Source organism: Temnothorax longispinosus, unplaced genomic scaffold (genome assembly GCF_030848805.1).
Source record: "Temnothorax longispinosus isolate EJ_2023e unplaced genomic scaffold, Tlon_JGU_v1 HiC_scaffold_18, whole genome shotgun sequence".
In the NCBI taxonomy this organism is placed as follows: Eukaryota; Metazoa; Arthropoda; class Insecta; order Hymenoptera; family Formicidae; genus Temnothorax; species Temnothorax longispinosus.
Window position 1 is genome coordinate 74,771 of NW_027269992.1, and position 26,196 is coordinate 100,966.

The window sequence follows — 26,196 nt, forward strand, 5'->3', positions numbered from 1 at the left end:
TTTATACAGAAAAACCACATTCAGATGCAAAAGCATATCGTGATGAGCTAAAGCACGTCTATGTGTGTCTCAAAATATAACAACTTGCGCGACGTCTTTTGCGTCGAAACCGACTTGATATCGAAATTCTTAAATTTTTCTGAAATTTAACCTTTAGTCCATTCTGTGTCGTATGTCGTGTGCATGTGCATGTGTTTATATACTGGTGTGCATGTGCATGTGCATGTGTTTATATACTGGTGTGCATGTGCATGTGCATGTGTTTATATACTGGTGTGCATGTGCATGTGCATGTGTCATATATCATTTTATTATTTTTTCTTTTTTTTCTTTTTTTTCTCTTTTTCTTTATTATTAATATTAATAATTAATAGTTATTATTATTAATAAAGGAAGAGAGAGAAAAAAAAAAAGAAAAAATAATAAAATAATATATAAACATATGCACATGCACATGTACACCAGTATATAAACACATGCACATGCACATGTACACCAGTATATAAACACATGCACATGCACACGACACACCAGTATGTAACACATGCACATGCACATGCACACCAGTATGTAAGGTTTCTCTTTCTCTCTCTCTCTCTCTCTCTCTCTCTCTATATATATATATATATATATATATATAGAGAGAGAGAGAGAGAGAGAGAGAGAGAGAGAGAGAGAGAGAGAGAGAGAGGGGAAGAAGAGAGAGAATATATATATATATATATATCTTTTTATTTTGGGGAACGCTGACGAGGGACTCTATATTTGGGGAACGCAGACGAGGGACTATATCTTGGTAAGGCGAGCGAGCGCGAGAGCGCGAAAGAGAGAGAGAGCGCGCGAGAGCGCGAGAGAGAGAGAGAGAGGGCGCGAGAGCGCGAGAGAGCGGAGAGAGAGAGAGAGAGAGAGAGAGAGAGAGAGAGAGAGAGAGAGAGAGAGAGAAGGGGGAGAGAGAACACCGGTAAACTGGACGGCGGTCGAGAGCTCAACTGAACGACGACTATAGAAGCTTGATTAATTAGCCATGTCGCGATGCCGTGCCGACAAAGTTTTCGTGACGTTACCCCGACCAATCGAATATTGCTGCAACGTCGGCATCTCTCCCTATAATTCTTCAACTACTATTTTACAAACAAAAACTTGAAGGAAGAGAAGAGACTAAGTGATTAAAGATAACACTCTGCGAAAGAAGCTGAGCGTTCGCTCCAGTTGGGTTGTCTCAGAAGAATAAATTAATTGATGTCATTTAGCAATTTACAAAAAAAAGGGACGTTTATGTAATATATGCGAATTATATTTCTTCCTCATTTCAAATTTTTTAAAATAATAGTAATAAATATTTCTTTAATAAAAGTCAAATATTTAATTAGAACTTATTAGTGCTAAAATTCTGCGTCATTAGTTGAAGATTGAGCATAAATCTAAGCATAAACCGTGTTTTGTTTTGAGCTATAGAGTTAATTTCTTGAAAAGTGGATGGGATGGGATACTGCGTCTCTCTCGTCGCAGGAAGGAGCGCATCGGCGTTACCGCGTATCTTATGTAAATGTTCGCCGAATACACGTGGAGGCACGTGTCCACAGGGATCAGCCGGCAAATTGAGATTCACGCGTCTACCGACTTTGCCGGCCGACACACGATCGATATTTCCGTCCACGTGCGCGCACCTCTGCGTTTGCCTCGCCCGATGAAGTAAAGTACACGCAGAGTTTTCTCTCCCTTTCTCTTGACCTCTCTTCATATTTTTGTCTTTTTATTTCTTTTTCCTGTCAGTGTGATGAATCGCGCCAGATTTAATTGATGCGGTTACCGTACAAAGAAAATCACTCTAAATTAATTGCACTTATCACGGATTAATTGCATCTCGTCACGCGTAGCGGGCATTAACGCAGGTCTCCACAGGTAGTCGTGTATTTGTGATTTATTCAGGGCCGGTTGTTCCACCTTTCGATAAATCTCGGCTTACTCGACAGATTACTACCTATAGGATAAATCTTACCGGGTAGTTTACCAGCTATTTAGTGAGCGTTGTTCCACGGTTATTAATCCTATACAAATTCTATATTATCATATTTGTTAAATAAATCTGGACGTGGACGAACTGTATATTGCTTGCGAAGCACCACTATATATATTTCTTCATCAGATTCTTCGTTATCATCTTCGTCACCATAAAAAAATTGATTTTCGCATAATCCTGGTTTCATTTTCGATACCGTCCGATACCGTTCGTTCGATAATATCCAAATTCTTTATCGCAAAATATTAATATACAAATGCGTGAAACGTCAGATACACCAGCGCTGCGCATTTTCCGTTGACGGGGTATGATTTTTAATCCCACTACGCATTTATCTGTCAGATAAGTCTTACACGGTACCCAAAGTACCGTGTAATTTATCTGTCGATAGTGGCCATTTATCAGGAAGTTAAATTTTACCGAGAAATGGAACAACGCTTTACCAGACATTTATCCATCAGAATAAGTTACCAGATAGTTTATCTGAAAGTGGAACAACCGGCCCTCAGTTGCGTGGCGGAACTTGACAGTTTCCATCACAGCGGAATATCGGTTTTGTCAATCTGAGTTCCGCTTGTCGAAAGTGATGTAATACGATTCAAGTGTTGTTGTGTCATTGAATTTGCACGATAAAGATACTTGCACAATATACTTATTGTACAAACATTTAATTTTTTCAATTTTTTTTTACAATTTTTATTCTATTTTCTAGAAATAAATAATTTATATGGTTATTTTGATATATAAAATTTTGTATATAAAAGGTACTTTATTTATAATTTTTATAAGGATTAGTTAAACTTAGACAATCGATAGATTTGTTATTGAATTAGTTTCGCACCATAAGAGCCTAAAAATATCGCGATGCATGATGAAGATTGATAGTAACGATGGAATAGTATCCATATCGGGATTTGTAATTTTATGGAGCTATATACAGTTTCAGATCGACGCGACTAATCGAATTGCACGAGTTTTTGCTGACGGCAAGTCGCTTTGAGAACCTTAAAATTTGAAGTCGCTCAGACGCCCGTGAAGATTGATGGCCGTGGGTTGCCATTCGCGCTGAAATTTGTAACTTTGTGCGTGTATATACCGGTTTCTGTGTACATGAATCGGAGGCGTTATATGATTTCTATTAAAACTGGCGCTCTCTTTAAGCATTTGAAGTCTATAAAGTTCAAAGTCACGAGATTGAACGTAAAAATTTATGGTAACGCGCAAACTTTCAACCAAAAATTTACAACTTTTGACGAGTATGCGTGTGCATGCGTAAGTAGATTTACAAAAAACTTGATAATTTTCCATTTTATATTTCTACACCAAGTTTTCTTTTAAATATGTATTGTTATACACATAATAGAACAATTATATAGAATTATTATAATATTTAGATATTTTAACAAACTTATCACGAAAATCATACGAATCTGTGTTAGAATAAAGAGCTCTTTACTTTTATTACTTCAAACAATATATATGTATATTATATATGTCTTTTGTTTGAAATCATCTTTATGTTAATTTTATATTGATTTTGTATAATAAACTCTTTATGTGATTTAAACAATGGATTATTGCTGTTAGAAGCGGGTATGCAGTAAACTTATTAAGAAGAATATAACAAATGAATAATTTTTAAAGAAGACTTACGAAGCATAGATTCTCCAGTTGTGAATAATCCAAATGTTGCAAGACTGAATGCACAAAGTGCGTAGAATAATATGTTTATCGTCTAGTATTTCCAATAAATTGTTTGATTTGATGGACATGGAGTCTTACATAATGTCAAATTTCAAGGTTTCTTAAGCAACGCAAAAAGAGTCTAATGACGCTACATGCATAAACATTAGACTTGAAAAAGTTTATATAATCTTTCAAACATGGTGTGGATGTATTAGTTGTATATATGAATTATGCGTATTACACACACGTACACAATATATGTATAGGTATATATGTTAAATTTACGTTTCAATTGATTTTTTTAATTATTTTAATTAGCTTAATAATGAGATTGCAACAGAATAGATTAAAAATCTTTGAAGAAATAATGTACGATGTGATATACGTATATGATTAATCTTATTATTTATACATATATGTGAATATACAAGGTGTTTCAGAATTGCACGGCACTATTTTAGGGAAATATTTTCTAGGTCAAAATAAACCAAAAATTTTAGATTTTTTTAAACAACGTAATAAAATTAAATTTTATGAACATTAACATGCATATACTTTCAAGACATGAGACATTTAAGGTCAGAGGATTAAGTTAGGTTCTCTACTTTTATATGATTAAAAGTATAAATTAATATAAAGTATAAAGTATAAATTATGATCTTATAGTCTTTCAAATGGAGAATCCATGTATTATTTGAATATACATTATATGTATTCATGTGTATACAATACATATCGCCGGTTAACAGTTGAGATCATTAATTGAAAATGTCTACTATATGAAATGAAATCAAACTTGTATATTATAATTTAATATATTTTTGTTATTTTTTTAATCATTGTTTTTATAATAAAATAAAAAATAATGTAAAGAGCAATAATGAGAACATGAAAAAGTTGAAAGTTGTATAAAAATTAATTTTTTCAAGATAAAAAGAATATTAGAGAAACTTCTTTTCTGTTAAAGTAAACATTCTTTATATTTTTTAATTACAATTTTTACTAACCTAATAATCTAGCTTCAAGTTTATTTATTTTCTCTGTGATAGAAGATTTTTCCATTTTCTATTTTCTAGAATAGTTTATTGCTCAATTTTTGGAAAAACGGTTTTATATGATAATCCAATAGTCTATTTTTTGAAATTTAACAATGTTATATTAAGAATCTATATTATAATTAATCGTACTAAATATAGCGTCTTATTTATTAAAATAGTATGTGAATATTATTGAATTTAGGCAAATGACAGACATAAAATTACTGTGTGCTATAAATAAATCGTATGTTAATTTATCTTTTTCCAGTCTCGCATGCATGCAACATTTGGTTATCTTTTAGGTACTAACAAATTCATTACGTAATTAAATCGGTTTATCAGCTCATAAAAAGTTGTAGAAATTTGTCCATTGAATTTTAGATTCAATTATCGGTGCTCGAAAAAAGCGAAATTTAGCTTTGGTGGTCGTTGAGCGCTACGAGAAACTATAGAAGTAAGCAGTTATATACATAACGAAGGTGTGGCGTGGCTATTCCTAAAAGTTTATAACTTTATTACGGATATTCTGGGAAACCCGGAAAGAATTCTCTGATGCGAAAGTTTTGACAACTTCTCGCGTTCTTGACGCGTATTTTAACTTTCTCTTCCTTTCCATCCGTCCGCAACAAATTCGGTGCCTCTCTATTTCTCCTTCAGATTTGTGTTCTTTGCAGAAGTTAACACTTATAATTTGTTTCATATTCTTAATTTGTATATTTTCCAAAAGAGTTTATTTCGTGATATTAAATGAAAGAATTGGCAAAAAATTTATGTAATTAAGACGTAAAGGAAAACTAAAAAAACTTATATACATATAAGAGAAATCAATTTTAGAAAATTAATATTTCGCATTAATTAATATAACTTTTCTCTCCCGTGTCACCTTATAAAGTTTATAATATAGGAAACTTAAAAAAAAGTTTCTATATAATATAAATTGAGCTTGCTTTTTATTACATGATGTAATTTTTCTGTGATTCATATCGCCGATATATTTCTTAATCTTAATGTGTTATAAATGTATAAATTTCATGGAAAAATTTTTGAAAAGGAAACCTTCGAGGAGATATTATTGACGATGCTAATCAACTATGACATTGGATGTTACTGGCAACATTATACTCGGTATAACGGCAGCCAAAATTCGTTTACAAAAATTACGGCAAGATCATCTTAAAATTAAAATTGACATGTAACAATGTAATAAGTATAACAGATTAATATAAACTTACCATAAAAGTGCAATTATAAATATATTTATATTTAAATACGTAATTAATAAATAATTTTTTTTCTATAATATCTAATATTTTTTGTTAAAAAAAATAGCAAAGTGAATAGAAACATTAAGATAAAAGATGATAAAATGTGATTTTAACTTATAAAGTATAGTATTTCTATCCTACTAGGTTTTAAGTCAATTAATTATTTAATTATATACATTTTAATTTATGACATAAGAGTAACATATAACTGTTCTTAATCGCATACATATATAAATTATAGATTATTAGTTCTTCTTAATTAGTCTAGACAAACTTTTATTAAAATGACAAGACTTACATATATTTAAACGATAAAAATTACACGTATTTAATTACACTCGAATAATTCGATGCATGTTGAATAAAACAGTAAAAAATAGAATTATATCTGAATTAATTTATTATTTACTAAGCTCTTTGTTGTCTAATAAATTGTCAAAATATACTTTCAACTTTCCAATTGAAGGCGCGACACGAAAATGTTCTACAATCCATGTGTCGTTTATTACATACCCTGTTAAATCCCATGTTCCTCTAACATCATCAACGGTTGTATTAATATAACCTGTGTTACATAAATTATAGTGATGCACATATACATAATTTTAATAATTCTTTACCGAGAGAGAACTTATAGTTGGATATATACAAAGGTGAATCAACAATTATCCACACTATTTCGAAAACTTATTAAAACAACAGAGAGAGCGCGAGAGAAAGAGAGAGAGAGAGAGAGAGAGAGAGAGAAAAAGAGAATATAGTAACACATATACATGACACACGACACACTAGTATATAAGGTCTCTCTTTTTCTCTTTCTCTCTCTCTCTTAATTTTTTTATCTTGGGGAAAGGAGATCCTCGCGTGCGCGGATCACTGAGCTGGAATTAGTGCGTGTAGCAACAATGGACGAGTCTGTCGTCCTTGTGTGGCAAGGATCTTCTTCTCTGTCGACTTTCCTCTGTCTCGCTTCATCTCTTTCCCGTTTCCCCTCGCTCTTTTTTTCTCGATGTTCGTCTACTATTATCGTTTTCTCCGATTTTGCGACTCTTTTGTTATACGGTGCCGCATTGTTGTCGCGCAAAGACTATCCGCCATTATCGTCGACAATAGCAACAGGCAATTGTTTCTTAACCTATTGAGCTCGATAATCACTCAGTCAGTCGTCTAGGAATAATTATTAAATCTCGTGAATGATAGAGTTTGAAGAATTTCCATGTGTTTAGAAATATATTTTAACCCTGAAAAGAACTACTTATGGTAGTGTGTGTGTGTGTGTGTGTGTGTGTGTGTGTGTGGTGTGTGTTCCTGGGCTTAATATTACATATTTATTTAGGTCTATGAAAAATAATAATTCTAATTATATATTTATAGTGATTTTCCTCGTCTATCATATTATTTTAATGTTATATCGTATAAAATTTGATCAATGTGCTCTCATTTTTAATTAAAAAAGAAAAGTTGTTATACCTAATTAGTGCAGCTGTATAAAAGCATGATAGATGAGAAATTTTTACATAAGTGAAAAAAAGCAGGGTTCCGTTAAGTAATAAAGTGACTAAATGAACATACTCGTTTGAAATCCGTTATTTGGTAAAATGATTGCCTTTCAGCTGGTCTCGCTGACGTAAGTTTAGAGGAAAAATTAGACAGAGATTAATTTTACAATTATTTCCTAGTTATAATGTGAAAAATACTGTTTTGCTGAATTTTTCCTTCTTTTGTTGCGCGTTATAAACGTACGACGCATCGTTCGCAAAGCAGACTTTTGTTCGTGGCAACGAGGCAGAAATCATGTGGAGAGTAGATACGTATAACACATAACTAAACAAAAAACTAATAATCACGCCGTTGGATCGCTGTACGCCGGAAGGCACGCTCTGCGTGTTTCGCTAGAAATGGAAATTCTTCCTGTCTCCGTTTCATCGTCTCGTTAATTGCCATTTTTGTCAATTAGGTTCACGCGTTTCTTTTTCACCTTTACAATTGTTAGCGCTTGTGCAGTAGGAATTCGGATTGATTCTTTAATGTTGTAAGCGCAGATGTGTGTGCTTTTCTCGAGTTTTCTGCAATTAACGTAGTTTCATGAGATTGACCTACGTATTTATGGGGGGTAAAAAAACCAGAGTGGTGTAAGTCAAGTTTTTTTAAATATTTTCTCGTGTGCATAGATGCAATTTACATATTGTACAGATGACTTACACCACTCTGGTTTTTATCTCTCCATATATATATATATATATATATATATATATATATATATATAATATATACACACACACACACACACACACATACATACACACTACTTTTTGAAGAAAGGTGATACAATAACGCAAATATTTATGACATTTCGCATGATCGCTATAAATTCTGTATAGTTGGATTCTTTATTATTTTTTATATATTCACTATTCTTATCTATAATAATTATATTAGTACAACGATATTTTTTCTGTCTTTCTGAATACGCGAATAACCGATTTCAATTTCACATAGCAAAAAGTGAAATATAATTATGTAGCTATCTAGATAAGATCTCTAGGCACGGAATTATACGTATAATGTCTCAAGTAGTAAAACTAGAGATTCCCTTGTTCTTCTATTTCCCGTTGAAATACTAGAAAACGAGCGACCTGAAGCACATTGTCTCTGCTATTAAGACAATTTGTGTTGTTCTCTCACACAAAGAATTTCACAGAATTTTACTTGCGTGTTCGTGAGATTAAAGTATATAGTTTTAAAGGATATTTTACATTGCACGAGAAATTATAAAATTGACAACTCTGATGGCTGACTCCACTCGGAATTGATTATCGTTTACGAATTTGGCGGATAATTGTGTTAGACTTATGTCGAGCGATTTGATCATTTCCCGTGAACGACGACGAGAGGAGAAAACGAGCCGCTCCTCCTCGAACGCGTGTTTAAGAGCTTTCGTAAGCTCGCTGAATTTCTACGCTCGCGCCGCGCGCCGCGCCGGCCGGGAAAGCCTATCTATTTTCCAAATCCATTCTTTTGATGGGACTTTTTGCGCGCTAGATTGTACACTGTTATGGAGATCCAAATCCACAAATCTGTCTGTCACATCTTAAATATATCCATTTTTTATGTTATCACAAAGAAAATATTATATTTAGGGTAGATTGTATCAAAGTTTTATTTGGTTTTTGAACATAAACTATTTATATGAGGACAATTTTAGATTAATAAAACTTTTGTAGTTCAATGTATATATAGTATAGATTTTACTTTTAAAGATTTTAAGATTTTATTACAAAGATATCTGATTGAAAGTAGGTGCAAAAGTGGCGAAAAATGATAAACTTTCTTGACATTTACATACATATATGTATGTATATTAGATCATGGCGACTTTTTAATGTACTGCACAGAGCAGTGTATTAAACAGAGCACTGAAATAAGCCAGCTGCAGCACTCAGCGCATCCGCAAATTAGATTATCAGCACGCGTCCATAGAGATATTAGGCGTCTCATATCGCGTGTGGAATTTATTTATTATTAATATAATCGCGATTTATATTTTATCAGCTGTTCTAGACAGTTGTATATACGTATGCCATGAGTCAAATTAAAAATAATAATCAAGTAAGATTGACGCATTGTATGTAAAAAATGCAGTAGCAGTTATCTTATGATTGACCGATTTCATTATGATTATGCTCGCAAGGAATAACAGAATGTACAGCATTTTCTATAGAAATGTTATATCATTTCCTGAGATTAAAGTTTTTTCCTGATTAACGAAAGCGACAGAGTTTTTTTTTAACAAAATCATAGCAATATTAATAGGTTCTTCGCGGATGATTGAGGAAATGAAAAATTTGTGATGAAATGTCAAATCTTGGGAGCAAAAGTGATACCTAATAAAACTTGTTTAATTAATCTCAAGTTGATTATTCTTCAATGTAATTTTACTTGTATATGGTCATGTTACAGAAACATTTATTAGTGAAGATTGGAAGACTGTTTAAGTTGAATAAGATGATTTACAATGAAATTTTCATCAGGGAAGATTGAATATTCGATTGAATATTAAAGTAATAAAATAGATGAAAATACTTGGTAACATTTTTTAATATATTTATCTATCTCGGTTATGGTTGTATTGAACGACCACAATTATCAAATTACGCTTGTAAATTGACAATTAGGTTATTATTCTTCGATGATTGTTTAAACGGTTTATTATAAGCGTTTGCGCGGCATAATCACTTATTGCTCAAGATCAATAGATTGTACGTGCTATATATATTTATTCATAGTTCATTTATTAACTTATAAACTGACATGTCTTTTACAGATCGACTACCTGAAAGTTTATAGCGGGGGGAGGATGCATCGACCACCGCATCCTCATTCCGTAACCGACTCCCACCAAGTCAACTTGGTCTTTGAGAACACGGTAAATATATCTCTATTTTTTACTTATTTATGGCAATCTTATAATCATAATCACTCGTATATGATTATTTCTTCTCCTGTTTATCTGAGCAAATAATGTCTAATGTTGTTCCGACTTTGAATCGAAATTCGAAGACGAGGAAACCCTTTTTCTTCAAGGAAACTCCGTTGGCTTGTCTAGGTATTTAATCGTTATAGGATAGAACGTCAAGTAAAAATTATTTAAGTAATTGCTACGATAAATTATCTGTTGCGATTATAAAATGTTTGCAATGAGTCTTTGAAATCTAATAAGAAAGCCTGTGGAAGTTTTCTTTTTTCTAAATTTATATACATTCATAATCATGTATGACGCATAGTCCTTTTTTTGATTGAGAAGTGATACAATTGTATTTATCAAAATCAATACCGGATATAAATTATGACGATATCAGTTTGTCTATATGTAAATAATCAAACGTTTAATTAAACAATTTTGGTAATTAGGATTTGATGTCAATTTGGTATCGAACGCGTGTGGCAGAGTACCTGCAGGGTGTCTGTGAAGTTGGCATATCATTTTCCGGTAGATCAAAAATAAAAGGCAGTTCTTGTCGCATGCAATTAAGTTTCTATAATTCCTGATACTTTTTAGTAATAGTTTTGATGATTTTACCAAAAAACAGTCGATCGAAAAAATGATCTGCTCTTTCCGTAGCAGATCATTTTCTAGCAAATCTAAAAAAAAAAGAGTTCTTGTTGCATGTGCAGTCGAGTTCTATAGTTTTTGATTTTTCAAATATTTCTGAACATACTAAAGCATTTTCTAAAAAGTTCCCGACCCTGGCAATGTCGTATGGTTGTTTTCAAGCGGTATTAATTTTTTAAACAATCATACGACATTGCCAGGGTCGGGAACTTTTTAGAAAATATTTTAGTATGTTCAGAATTATTCGATAAATATTTTAGATAAACCGAAACTGCGAAATTTTGTACAGCATATCACCCTATTCTTTCTAAGTACTTGGTTTTTGGGCGGTATTAATTTTTTAAACAATTGTACAATATTGTTAATGTCGGGAACTTTAGAAAATGCTTCAGTATGCTCAAAACTATTCAAAAATATTTTAAATAAACCGGAATTCTGAGATTTCGGAAAATTAGCAGATAATTTTTTTAGTGGACTTTTTCTGGCAAAATCAACAAAACTATTATTAAAAAGTATCAACAACTATAGAACTCGACTGCATGCGACAAGAACTCTTTTTTATTTTAGATTTGCTATAGAAAATGATCTGCTACGGAAAGTTAACAGATCATTTTTTCAATCGACTGTTTTTTGGGTAAAATCATTAGAACTATTACTAAAAAGTATCAGAAACTATAGGAACTTGATTGCATGCGACAAAAACTGCCTTTTATTTTTGATCCACCGGAAAATGATATGCCAACTTTACAGACACCCTGCAGAGCCGTTCTTGCGGCGGTGGCGCGACGGGCAAGAAGTTGAATGAGAGAAGCAATTTGGAAATTATAGTGTGTGGTGGCTCGGGACAAAAGGAAAAGTGAGATACATTGATACAAATGACATAACAGGTCGTATAAATCATTCGTCGAGTCGGACAGTGGTCTTTGAGCGGTTACTATCCGTTGCTGGATGGATGCTTTGAGCGGACCAGCAGCAGCAGCAGCAGCAGCAGCAGCAGCAGCAGCAGCAGCAGCAGCAGCAGCGGCGCTTCTCTATCCTCATTCGCCTGCATCCTCATCTCCTTCTCCTCTCTTCTTCGCTCGCTCCTTTGCGGCTCGATCGACCGTCCGTCGACTCCTTAAGCGCATTTCACACGATCGCCCAACAGTGACTTTCTACAGAGAGGTCTCTTAGATCAATTCAAGTGTCGTTATTGGCGTAAATTTACGTCATTGTTTGTTTATTGTTCCGCATGGCGATTAACTAATCGCGAAGGTTGATGAATATTAATCGCGGCGAGATCATCGGCGCGTTCTTTCTCAATCAGTTTCTCGAGCGTATTTTACATTTTTTGCAATATTCTTATGACATTGCATCGGCTGCTGACATTCGCGTGGATATGCAAATCAAAGTAGGTTACATTACGTATTACGTATCAAGCATTATCGTATTTTTAATCGTGGTTATTTTTGTCATGTCTTATCATAATTATTATTTATTGAATATCTATATATCCGAAATAATTATCGTCAAGTTAATTAAATATCTTTTATTTTCCATTTCTGGTTTTCGAATGTTATGCCATCATCTATATCAGCGAGATTTGAAAGATTTGAAACTGGAGTTTTGTTAATTGTAATTTGAATTTTCAAGCTTATAAACACATGACAAAGTAATCTCATTATTTAATTAAAAAACAAGATAGGGTTTAACGAGTTGTGATGGGTTTTGCGTCAGCTTAATATGATATACATGCATAATTTAAAAAAAATTCAAACGTGGGAGAGAGTTTTGTACGTCACAACCTTTACTCCTCTTCTTTCATGTAAAGTAAACCAATTTATTCATAATCATTAATCTTTCGTCAAATCACTTCCAATTCCTGTCAAGTAACCATCTCCCACACGCGAATCAAACGGTTAATTAAATTCTCTTCCCCGTTGTATGCAAATTACATTTAATCCTTTTCTCCCAACATATATGTACTTGTACATCTAATTATAGCATTGGTAAATTATTTAGATTATTACGTAATTTTTATTTTGTTTTTCATTTTTCTCTCTGAAATTTCATTTGCGTACCGCAACTGTTATAGTGAGGTCAATTCTGCAACAATAGCTTTATATATTACGTTAACGAAATAGAATGCGTTTTCATAATTTTCATATAACAGCTGCATAGCCTGCATGTAAATATTAAGATTATAAAGATGTAAATCCGTGCCGCGTTTACGAGCTACTATGAAATTACGAATAGGTACTGATACTGTATATACTCTAGATACGTGTGTATGTATTCAGTGTAACGAAATTTAATTTAATCCTCCATGCACAATACGGACAAGAAAATTTCATTAAACTACCAGCCATCGTTTCGACCTTATGTGGGGAACAAAATTTAATTTCCCAGTAATATATCAAAACAATTTTTAATATATGGATGTTAATATCAACTCCATTTTACAACATTCTTCCTTTGGTTTGCTTTGATTTATTTCATTAAATGATTTTGTATATGAAATATATTTTATTTTATTTTTCGCACATTTTTTAAACTTTTATTGAAATCATATATAAGATAGATTTTATACATATATTGTAAAAAACTATGTTATATAGGAAACTCCAACGTGATTATAGATTTATAGAGAAAAAGCAAATATATATATATATATATAATTAAAAATAATAATAATAAAATTTGAATGTTTTATGTGTCTCATAAATCTAAAGTTGTGTGCGTCAATTTGGTATTTGGTATCGAATTGTTAGGAATCAGATTTAATTTCACAGCTTCTCGATCGCGCTTGTAATCGAATATGTTTGAGTATGTTCACAAACAAAACGATCAAGAGATCCACATCAAATTCCTTAAAAAAAAAGGAAAAAATCGAGAAAAAAAAAGAAACGAAATCGCACGTTGAAGCTACAGGTGGCTCGACATTTCCCCCTCTCTCGCCGGCCGACCGCGACGTGATACGCGCTCCCCCCGTTGACACGGACCTGAACTGAAAAGCCGTTCACGGCGCGACGGTGGTGGCGGGTCACGTGACTACGCTGCGATCCGAAGGGAATACCAACGGCACGGCACTACGTGGGTAGCGGGAGCGGGAGCGAGACGCGGGACACGAGGTGCGTTCGGGAAGACGCTATTAGTGCTATTTGGCTTATTTTATTCTTGTTTTACACCTGATGAGCGATAAAGATAAAATGATGCAATAGCGCGCTTCCCGAACGCAGCCACGGTGCGCGGTGCGGGTGACAGCGGGACGAGACGAGGCAGTCGTACGTTCGCCAAGCTGATAAAGGCCTTCACACATAAAATCGCGTAAGGACGTAAAACGTAAGCGTAAGAAAATCGACCAATCCTAATCAAGTATTATACTGTCCATAACTCCAGTAGGGGAAAATACTCGATTGGGATTGATCGATTTTCTTACGCTTACGTTTTACGTCCTTGCGGCATTTTATGTGTGAAGGCCTTAACCGGCCGCGACGACGGCGACGACAACAGACGGACAGACTGTCGCACTGTCGGACGCATCACGATCACGAATCACGAGTTTCGTGCTAAACAGTAGAAAGAGGGTCACGTCGCGGCGCGTTCGCTTTCACGCGCGTTGCGTTGCGCACGCGGCACGCCAGTGAGAGAAAAACAACCGGACGAGGCGGATAAAACGCGTAGGAAAATACGGACGATTCCTCGGATCTGCCGTGAGTCGTGATTGTCTTCGCCGAGGAGAAAGACGAAAACAGCAACAACAACAACAATAACGAGAATCGCGGGTTCCGCTGATGCGATGGACGCGTTCGGCGTGTATCAAGTGAGTGCCTCTCCTCTCGGAGATATACTCAAAATGGTCTTGGTTCTCCTTTGTTCTCTTTGTCTCTCTCTCTCGTGACTCGCGGGCGCTCGAGCTTCGAGGCCTCCGAGGGTTCCGAGCTGACAAGCTCCGCGACGTACGCCCAGTTGGCGGTCGGCAATCCGCGGCGCGGCGTCCGCTCGGCCGACGGCATCCGTTCCCCGCGTAACGCGTGACGCGTGACGCGTGACGCGTGACTCCACTGTGCGAAAGCGCGCGCGCGTGTGTGTGCCCACACGCGCGTTTGTTCGCTCGCTCGCGTTCAGCGTGCTCAGTGTTGATCCTCGCGCGTTCGCGAGTCGCGAGAGTATCCTTCCTCCGCTCCTCGCCGCTTCGTTGACGCGACGCGCGACGGGATCCGATCCGACGGGAAAGCGAGCTCTCGAGAGCGCGGAGCGTATGACGTACGCGCGACCCGCGGCCTCCCCTCGCGATGACATGACAACAGTCGTCGTAGGTATTTTGTTTGAATGACGAATATGCATGTAGGTACGCGCGCGAGAAGCACATCCGCACCCCCATGCCCTGATGCGCGGTCCGCATACATACATACATACATGGCGTGTGTGCGCACGTGATGTCATGTTTCTGTGGCCTAACCTAACCGCGAACCAGAGCCTGTTCCAATCACGCCCGTTCCTGGTATTTCCTACTTCGCTATTAGCAAACGACGGCGGCGTCGTCGTTGATGTTTTTGTCCCTTGCCTAGGTCTATGCGGATATAGGAGGTTGTCGTTGATGCTCAGGAACAGCGTTGCAGTTTTCCTATATTGATTCTTGGGGGATATTATTCTTGATAGTGGATAGTTAATTTTTGAATATGCACTGTTATTGTTATCGCAGTTGTTAGATTGATGATGATCCAGAGAAGAGCTAGATTAGATGGGACAGATGTTAAATTATTGTTATTATGTTATATTTTACATCAATATATTTTTTTAATTTGTATAACTTATCTGAACATGCTTGTGTAAGTGACAGATGAATTTCTTAACAATATAATGTTATTCAAGTCTTGTTTCTCTTAACTATATTGCCAATTTTAATCATCTCTTTTAAATATAGTATTATATGTACCAGATGTATCTATTATATACTTGTGTAATTTTTTATATGGTATAGTATATATAATAGAGATTAGAATTTATATTTTATGGCAAATCTTTTGGATACGTTACATCTTATATCAAACTTTTATTGATTTATACAGTTTTTTGTAATAAATACGTACATAACTCAGTATCGGAAAGATGTAGAGTAGAGTTTATTCAACTACTTTATATAGGAAAGATATGAATATTTTTTATTATTGTAGTAATGTATAAAGGCAATTTATAGATTGTGACAACATCTAGAAAAAATTATACATGTAAACTTTAAGAAATTTAGAAATAACATAAAAAAAACAAGCTGATAAAATGTTTTCTTTGTAGTTTTCACAGGGCCTTACCAGCAGACCGGAGCTGTATCAGAAATCAAATAGAAATAGCCATTCAAATGATACAAGTTCAGCATACAGTGGATCCGACACCATGACATCTGTACAAATTTGTTAGACGCGGATTCTGATGAAGTGAATCTGTCAGGTCTTGTGGAATCTATTGTTGATAGCGATGAGGAGGAGGATCTGGTAGAGAGCATGAATGTAAGTATCATGATTTATCTTTCTGTCCCTTAGAGGTGCATTAGATGAGATTCTAATTTCTACTATTGTGATATTTTAGAGTTTAACGGTGCGCGATCCTGTACGAGAATGTTTAGAAAAGAATCTTGTTGAGAGAACGGAGGATGACATAGAAACGTTTTTGGAGTTTACGCAACAACTGAAAATTTTTACAAACATAACTTTGGCTGTCAGAAGAGTGCTGTGCACTGTAATGGTATTTACGATGATTGATCGTGCCGGGATGGTGGTTTTAAACGATGGCGAGGAACTCGACAGTTGGAACGTGCTGATCAACGGCGCTGTTGAGATTGAGCACAGCAATGGCGAGATTGAACAACTCGGTCTCGGAGATAGCTTTGAAATTTTGTCTACTATAGAGAGGCTATTACATCGTGGAGTTATAAGAACAAAGTTCGTAATGTGATTCTTCCCTACTTCCGCAAAGGCCACGATGCCTTTTCAACAATATAGGAAAGAAAAAAATGTGGTTTTCTATTTGCAGGTGCAACGATTGCCAATTTGTTTGCGTAACGCAAGCAGATTACTTTCGAATACAACATCAAGGAGAAGTGAATATCAAGAGATACAAAAAGAATGAAAAGGTGATTCTGATGACTGAATTGCAAGGAGCTTTAGATGGCGCGGCTCGAAGAGGTCACGTAGTGATTCGGGGAACGCTAGAGCGTTTGATGTTACAGCTCATTGAAGAAAACAGTATTACGGATCTTACTTATGTGGAAGATTCCTTATTGACTCATCGAACGTTCATTGATAGTCCGTTGTTAGTCGCAAGTCAATTGCTGGAGTGGTTTGATCAGGCGCAAATGCAAGATCGTGTTGTTCGCGTCGTGCTCTTATGGGTGAACAATCATTTTACCGATTTTGAAACTGATCCAGCAATGATGGAATTTTTAGGAGCATTCGAAATTGGACTTGAAAGAGAGAAAATGTTAAGACAACAAAGGTAAGCTCCTGTCTCGTTATTTTATTATTTTTTTAAAGGAAATATATTTAAGTATATTAAGGAAAATAATTTATTGTAATCGATTGTTTGATTTCAGGTTGCTAAATGTGTGGCTTACATGTGCGGCGAAAGCGAAAACGCGAAATGTAACGTTAGCCAGGTCAAATAGGGATAAAGTCTTAAATTTTAGCATTTTAAGAGGATTTGAGAGAAGTTTTGGTATATTTATCTCAAAAGTTGACAAGAGATTTAAGGCTGAAGATGTCGGTTTAAAAAGAGGCGACCAGATTTTAGAAGTGAACGGCCAAAGTTTTGAGCATGTAAATCATGCGAAAGCATTTGATATTCTGAGAGCTTCTACGCATCTCAGTATAATTGTAAAATCTAATTTGCTTGGTGAGTTTTATTTATAAATCAAAAAATAGGAGAAAATGTTCTTTCTTTAACTTCAATTATTTAATCTTACAGTTTTCAAAGAGATGCTCCAAATGCCAGACAATTCCCCAAGATCTCGAGGTAGAACAAATAAACCGGAAATACTCAGGCTTCAATCGAATCCGCGAGTCAGACTATCAACGCACGTGGATCCCACGACTCCTGTGAATCTTTTAAATTCCATGATTGGTGGAATATCGTTATTAATTCCAGACAACAATGTATCGCTATGCAAAGATGCTAAAAAAGGATTTATGACTCTTGGACCTAAACGGCGATTACAGAAAACACTTATGAAAATGAACATACTGCCAAGGAACACGATCAAGTGAGTGTATTAAAGTCTATTGTACAAATAATAATTAAATTTACCTGAATTTTTTGCTGACATAAGATTATTTTTAATTTTAACAGCGACGGTGTACACGTGGATGTTCCTTTTGCGCCACCGCACATACCACCGGAAACAGAACTTACGCAAACTACTACTAATCTATACCATTCGAAAACTAATCCGGATCTTACGTTGCTTTGTTACTACGACCGTAGAACACCGTCCACGCAAGCATCTATGATAACGTTCCAGACGTTTAAGCTTCTGAATGTTACAACAATTGCCAGTAAGTTTGGTTGGATGATATTTTTTCGATACACGCGAATCTTTTTCAGACATATATCAAACGTTTATCTAATTATATTATCACACATAATTAATTAATTATTTAAACATCTATTAATTCAGAGTGATTTATTCTTGGAATACATTTATACCGGGCCTCATAAATACCACCAATTAAACTATTAATTATTAAAAATATATTGATAACTCTTTTATTTAAGAGTGAAATATTGAATGCTGAATTAAAAACATCTTTTTTTTCTTTTAAGAAAATAAAAAGTTAAAATTTTATTATATTAAGTTGTAGAGAATACGTTAAATCTGTATAAAAATTCTTCATTTAGTATGTATTATAGTATTTAATACAAGATATTTTAGATACATGTATCCTATATTAAATGTTCTATCTCTATATAAGTATATTGCATCAATTTGTGACTAATTTAAAGTCAATTTTTCCTAAAGAAATACAACAAAAAATTGATTTGCAAGCTAAATAATTTTCCGATAACCAAATTTTATTCTTTCTTTATTTTATTTAAATAAACGCCTTTATAAAAAAAGGCATATTAATTAAATGTCGAACGTATCGAATCGGTATCGAAATGTTGAAGCTTTTTTTTCTTGGTGCTGATTGGCTTAATAAATTTTGTTATTAGAATTGAAATTATATGTAAAATTGTAAAAAAAATGGAAAATTTAATTTTTTAAATAATTTTTTTCTACGTTTGTATTAAAGAAAAATTGACTTTATGAAAGTGTTGCGCCCACTACCACAGAGTACAGAGCCTATTTCCCCCCCCCCCCCCCGCGGGCTATCGACAATGCCGCCCCTGAGAATGGAATGTCGCACATTTCGCCGAATACCATCGCGAGCTTTCGAGGACGGCGGCTTCCAGGAATCGCGCGCGCGTGTATTGCCTCTCGCCCCACGCCCCCAGCCCTCAAAGTCATAACGTTTGCGCGATAAACAAATGAAAAATTGTCCCGCGCGCGACCTAGCCGTTCAGTCTATCGTCGTATTCCGACGAGTGTGGTCGCATAGAGTAAAAATTGTAAAATAATTTTCAGCAATCATGTCACGTGCGCGAAACTTTAACACGTTCATAACGGGTGCGACGCGAGAAGAAAGGATCGAAAAATTAAACGTATACATGAAGGAAGCATATTGGTTAATTGGACAAGAGGAGAGCGGCGATTTTAACAATATGGATCATATTCAAATCATATTTGGATTCAAAAATGCGAGAATGTTATCTACAATACAAGAGATTTTGCCCGATGGCAAAAACATACAAGTAACCGAAGATCCAGTAGCTATGGTGGCATATTGCCGCAACCCAACAAAAAGAAACGGCGAAACATTTCAAAAGGGTGAAATCCCTAATTTCAAATGGAGAAAAACAACCGAGGACACCCTCAACGATTTATTAGTAGAAGCACGTTCATTGGGTAGCTACCAATCATCGATGGATTTAATTGAATCCAGAAATCCAAATTACTTTATATTAAATAACGGCAAACTATCGAGTTATTTTGCAAATAAATTTTCCGAAGGCGACGAGGGATCATACGCTCCGGAAGATTTCAACAAGAATCTATTTGAATTTCCGCTAAATAAAACGTTCGTGTTCGTCGGCCCGGTAATTCTCCCCCCTCCTCCTCTCTCTCTCCTCTCTCTCTCTCTCTCTCTCTCTCTCTCTCTCTCTCTCTCTCTCTCTCTCTCTCTCTCTCTCTCTCTCTCTCTCTCGCGCGCGCGCGCTCGTTCGTCCTACCAAGATATAGTCCCTCGTCAGCGTTCCCCAAGATAAAAAAATAAGAAAAAGAGAGAAAGAATAAAAGAGAGAAACCTTATATACTGGTGTGTCGTGTGTCATTATTCTTACTTTTTTATTAATAATAAAGAAAAGAAAAAAGAAAAAAGAAAAAAGAAAGAAAGAAAAAAAAGAAAAAATATAGTAACACATAATACACGACACAGAAGTATATTAGTTTCAAATTTCGAGACGTCGGTCGAAAAAAAATTTATTTGTCCAAGCTGTGCGAGACTCTCTCTCTCTCTCTCTCTCTCTCTCTCTCTCTCTCTCTCTCGTTAATAATGTTTACATTTATAATAAATGTGTGTGATGTACATTTTATATTTGTTTTTTTGTTACAGACTCGTTTCGGAAAACGCAGTTTGCACTCGCACATTTTCAAAAGCCATTATTGGTTCGCGACCCACAAGATTGGTTGCGTTTAAAGGCAGATCGAATTGATGGTGTCGTTCTCGATGATATACCGTTTCGTAAATATCAACCGGAGAGAATATTACACATGATGGAACGTGAAACTGCTTTTACGCAGAATGTAAAATATACGGTAGTACGAGTACCAGCAGGATTAAGAAAAATTGTCTGTTTAAATAGTATGGAGGCCTTTTGGCCTAAATCCATAATACTAGAAACTAAAAGGGCAATCGAAGCTAGAATTGAAATACATTATATTACGGAACCGCTCTATCCAAATTTGCGTCCTAAAAGACCATTGGACGCGGTTGCGGGATGCAGTACGGATAACGCAAATAAGCGCTTTTGCGCCGACGTATCCAACAAATTAAAAATTGGGAGTGAGCGTTGAGGGTAAACTTGATTGAAAAATTTTTTAGTAATTTATTGCAGATTACATTTCTAATTTTAAATTTTTGTATCATTTTTATGTTGCAGTTGTACATCTCAATGCCCATGGATAAAAGATGAATCGTCGTCGTCGTCGTCGTCATCATCAGTTTTATATATTTTTTCGTCTTTTTGTTACTTCAACGTTATAACTTTATTGCCAAGAGTTTGTCGAGATGTCGAGAGTATTATCATATTGATAAGAAACATACAGTAAAGAGAAATGTAAGTATCTGATTATTTACACAAGTTCAAAAATTAATAATTTTTTTTTGTTTTAAATAATTTGACATCTTTTCTTTTTTAAATGTAATTTTACGTAAAATTTACTAAAATCCAATCTTAGTCATCGGATCAATCGTCGAATAATTTTCAATTTGAACTGACTGTGCTTGATTTGCATGCGACGCGCACTTTGTTTGTTATTTCTTTGTGTATGTATTTTAAATTGCTTTTTTTTTCTTTTGCGAAAGAGTTGTACAGGTTTTGGAATGAGATTGGCAGCGAAGGAGGCGGCAGGCACAAAAAGCGTGTGAGGCAGTCGCATAATATGAAGATACGACAACGGCAACGCAGTCGGCCATGGCGAATACATCATGCCGATGCAGGCGGTGCAGTACAGGGTGTCACATAATTTACAGCCCGACGATGTGTTATTGGGAATAGTAAAAACGGATTCCAGGCCGCTCAGACCCAATAGCATCGAACTGCGACAAAGCTATCTTTTAGAAGAACAACATTTTTACAGTTCGCCGTCTTTCAATTTCTATAGGTGAATATATCGTGACAATATAATTAACAATAATAATATAACTGATAATTCTAAAATAATAATAGTACATTAATAATCAGAATACTTTATATTCCTTTTCTTTTTTCATTTTATTTTTCTATTGCTAAAGACTCTGTAGATTCTCTCGTGCTGTAGAATTGAAAGCTTTATACTTTTTTATATAATCAATGATTTTCTCTCGTTGCAGGGAAACAAATTACTACATGACTCAGGGCTACGATGATAATCTATACGGTTCACATTACGTTTCGGATCAAGAGCCGTCCGGCAGCGAGGCATATCCAAGTCTCGGCGATCAATGCACCTCAAGTCGGGGTGGTAGGTTGCGACCGTCACAATCGTCACTGGCTCCGTCGAGTAACGCTTTCAACAATTTCATGCCCACGATGGCGTTTGTCAACAACACTCCCATCAGGGGAAGATTCATGAGCATCGGCAGGGACATTTTACCACCGCCACCACTACCAGGAGAAATCATGTCTCCTCCCTCCATGAATGGTATGTTAGTTATGTTAATTATTATCACTTATATACTAATCGTATTTGAGTGAGTTTCTTAAAAAGATAACAAGAGTAATAATAATTTATTTTGCACGATGCTTTCAGGTTTTATACCTCCACACTTGCTAAACAGGAGCGGAAGTCGGTCGGGTAGTCCTCTATTAAGCCAACGTTTGACACCAACATCGTCGAATCATTCAGGCCAATTGGGAGTGGACGAGACAGATCTAGCATTGCAGGATCTTCCACTATTTCCGCTCATCTCAGGTCTCACCCTGTCAAGACTCATCTCATTTTCGTGCAACATTCCGCCACCTCTATCATCGTTGTCTCTTCCACCGGTCGTCAACGGATTCACGGTGCCGTTATTGTTGACAAACGACGATATCGTGAAGATGATTGCAACCAATCTGCCAAAGTTTAGGCCTCTGAAAAGCATTGTGAATGGTCAGCTAAAGAAATCCGTCAATCTGAATATTCCATTGGTCGATCCGTGAAACAACTTGCTCAAAACGATTCGCAAAGGTACATTTATACCTATATTTTATGATTTTTAATTATATTAGTTAATTTGTTAATTAATTAAGAAGGAATGAAACACTTTTGAATCTTATAAAATCTTTGATACTTTGAGTAACTCGGTGTTAGTGAAAAGTCTGTAACATTGTTTTATCCAAGACAATTGTTTTTCAGGCACAAAACTGCGCAAGATAAAGAAGATTGAGCCGAAGGAGGTGGAGCGTGTGAATGCATTCAACGATATTGCGTCCATCCTAGCGCGCGTTGCGTTGCCGTCGAGTTCAGCGACAGTGATTTGCTATTGGCATCGTGGGCGATGCCGGGGTGAGAGGCATCGTTCAGCACAGTTTCGTCTCTTCGTCGGCATGATCTTCATTCTGATTTTTGCTAAAGTATTGAATCTTTGCGGCCTGATCGTCGTCGTACACCAAGTAAACGGTCAGTAGCGGCATTCTATTATTTGCCATGGTTCCATACAAGATATGTCGCCTGCAACCAATAGCGTTTCTCGACTATTATTATGCTACAAAATTTGTTTCGACATATTTTACTTAATCACGTTACTCCATGCATACCTAATCTAATTACCATTTCGGCTCATCTCTGCGCGCGTGCCTCTCTTGTAATATCATATTCAAAAAAAAGAAAGATTTATTTATTTAGCGTACGGACATTTAACCACGCCACGCATTACTTATCATACGGATTGTATAATTATATCGAAGGTGTTGCGATGGAGAAGTGCGGCTGGTTTCTTTTCTTGATTTCGCGACACGCGTGATGGCACATTTTGTTGTTGCAACGTATGAAAATCCAAATGTATAGCGGAAAAAAAGAACGAAAGAAAGCGTGGAAAACAAAAGTCGATAGGGAATATATAATATATATATATATATATATATATATATATATATATATTTAGAGAAAAGATCTCCTGTGTTAATTCCATTGTCGAGCATTTCTCTTTCACTGTATAGTAATCATTTATAGCTCAGTACGACATTGAATTATCAGTTAAAGTAATCGGCTCTACTGATTGTATAAAGGAAAATATGTTATTGATAAAAGAATATTTTGCATAATTATATATATATACGTATATTATAAATGCAAATTGGCAGGTACGCGACTAGGAATCACACAAAAGAGTAAAAGAAAATTTTAAAGAAACGAAATTATATCATCGGAATAGAAATATGTAAGAGTAAGCGAGACGCAAATTGCGCGTGGTAAAACGGCGTAATATAACAGAGAGAAAGGGAGAGAGAGAGAGAGAAAGTGAGAATGTGATGACCGAGGTGGCTGATGTTGACTGTGAGTTGGGGATGCGTCAGTTGATTGAGGTGGGGAGAGTGAGTACGATAGCGAAGGCTGGGGTGAGCAAGAGAGTAATCTGGCGTGACTCAACTCCCTGTTATCCGTTGTCGTTTCGGTTTCTTAAGGCCGATGATTAATTATTCGTTTCAATGTTCGACGTTGTAGCGAGCCGATTTATTCCGTTTCTCGTTTAGTATCTCCATGGCTGATATCTCTCTTCCGTAGAATCGCGAAACTTTCGCGCGTTTTAAACATTATGTATTTAGATTATGTAAATTTTAAATTGTAAAAGGATAGTTTTATATAATTTTCTCAATGGAGATTATTCGTCATGGAGAATACATAGATATGATGTTAATTTATTATTGCTCGTCGACAAACAAAGACAATATAAATTTCATTAATGGCAATAATTGTTTGTTCTTTTCATCGCGTTATTAATATGAGAAATAGACAAAGTGATGTCAATGTTTCTATAATATTTTTGCTCCATTATTATTTTGCGTTGAGACATTTATTTTGCAAAAAGATATACAGTATCATTCGATTGAAAACAGTGGAAGAATCGAAGAAAACAGTGTTAAATTTTTGAGAAAAAATTTTCGAAAAAAATATATTTGAGTTTTGACGATTTCATATGATTAATCCTGACATTGTCTTTTTTTCTCACAAGTCAAGTCGCAATATTGAATCGATTGATCAGTTGACAAAGCAAAATAGCGCATCGTTTAGTTTAATCATTTTATTTTTAGGACGTTCTCGTGGACTCGTTAATTGCGGCCAATTTAATCGCGAACGTAGTTTAATCGAATTGCGATTCGAATCTCAAATGTCAGCGAACGGAACACTCGTAAACTTGTAAAAAAAAAAAAAAAACGCGAAGATTACGCACTAGTTGATAATATAATTTGTAGATCTAGGTTGTAAGTTTTCTAAAACGACAGGAACATCCTGGAAAAAGCGGTAGATTATTTATGATTTATTTTGTATCAATGTTGGCGAAATACGACGACGACGACGACGACAATTGTATATAAATCGCTACGTAAATGTATATCTACATAAATACATTTGAATATGTATGTATATATATGTATAGGTAGATTATATTTGGATATTAAATATATATAAACATATTATAGAATATAACAAAAGATATTGATTGTGTTAAAAAATATTGCAAAGTTTTGACGACGGTGGCGAGGAAGATGAGCGTTTTTTTTTTTTTATCTACCGCCGCCGCTACCATCTGTGGTCCTGTAATTTTCCAACTCGTGCGCGAGAATGTTCTCCTACGTCTTTCACCTTGTGCAAGTAGTGTTCTACGGTTTAATTAAAACTTTATCCGAATCGATATGATTGCGTCCACAAAAAATGAAACAATGATGCCGATAAAGGACAATCAGGATGTGGCATGCTTTTAAATTATCAGGCATTCTACATGGAAAGGAAAGTAAGTGCGATATGAAAATATTTTTATCTTTGATTCTTTGATTTTAATTTGCATTACAATTTATTTAAGAACTAAAATGATAAAAACGTTCAGACATTGGTGCGTGTCCAGGCATTGGTACATTTTAATGTAGAAATAATCGGATGCATTATGACAATTTTATGCAAAATTTACATATAAGAAAGTATCGTTTATTTATGATTTGTATAGATTCATATTTTGAAAAGAATATAACACTTAAATTGTATGCCATCTTTATGTTAGATATGTTTAACAAACATATAATTTTTAATATTCAACATTCTCATTA

The 26,196-nt window shown here is 35.1% G+C and overlaps 1 protein-coding gene across 1 annotated transcript; it reads left to right on the plus strand.

Moving 5' to 3' along the window:
• Positions 1-14,899: 14,899 nt before the first annotated feature.
• LOC139823768 (rap guanine nucleotide exchange factor 2-like) lies at positions 14,900-25,572 on the plus strand. The gene is given in 15 exon segments (XM_071796267.1): positions 14,900-14,923; positions 16,396-16,507; positions 16,510-16,607; positions 16,687-17,039; positions 17,131-17,592; positions 17,690-17,988; positions 18,061-18,355; positions 18,442-18,647; positions 19,718-20,289; positions 20,805-21,267; positions 21,352-21,528; positions 21,777-22,075; positions 22,284-22,594; positions 22,703-23,122; positions 23,291-25,572. Coding segments are annotated over 10 exon segments (2,505 nt in total). The 3' UTR covers positions 20,889-21,267; positions 21,352-21,528; positions 21,777-22,075; positions 22,284-22,594; positions 22,703-23,122; positions 23,291-25,572.
• The last annotated feature ends 624 nt before the right edge of the window (positions 25,573-26,196 follow it).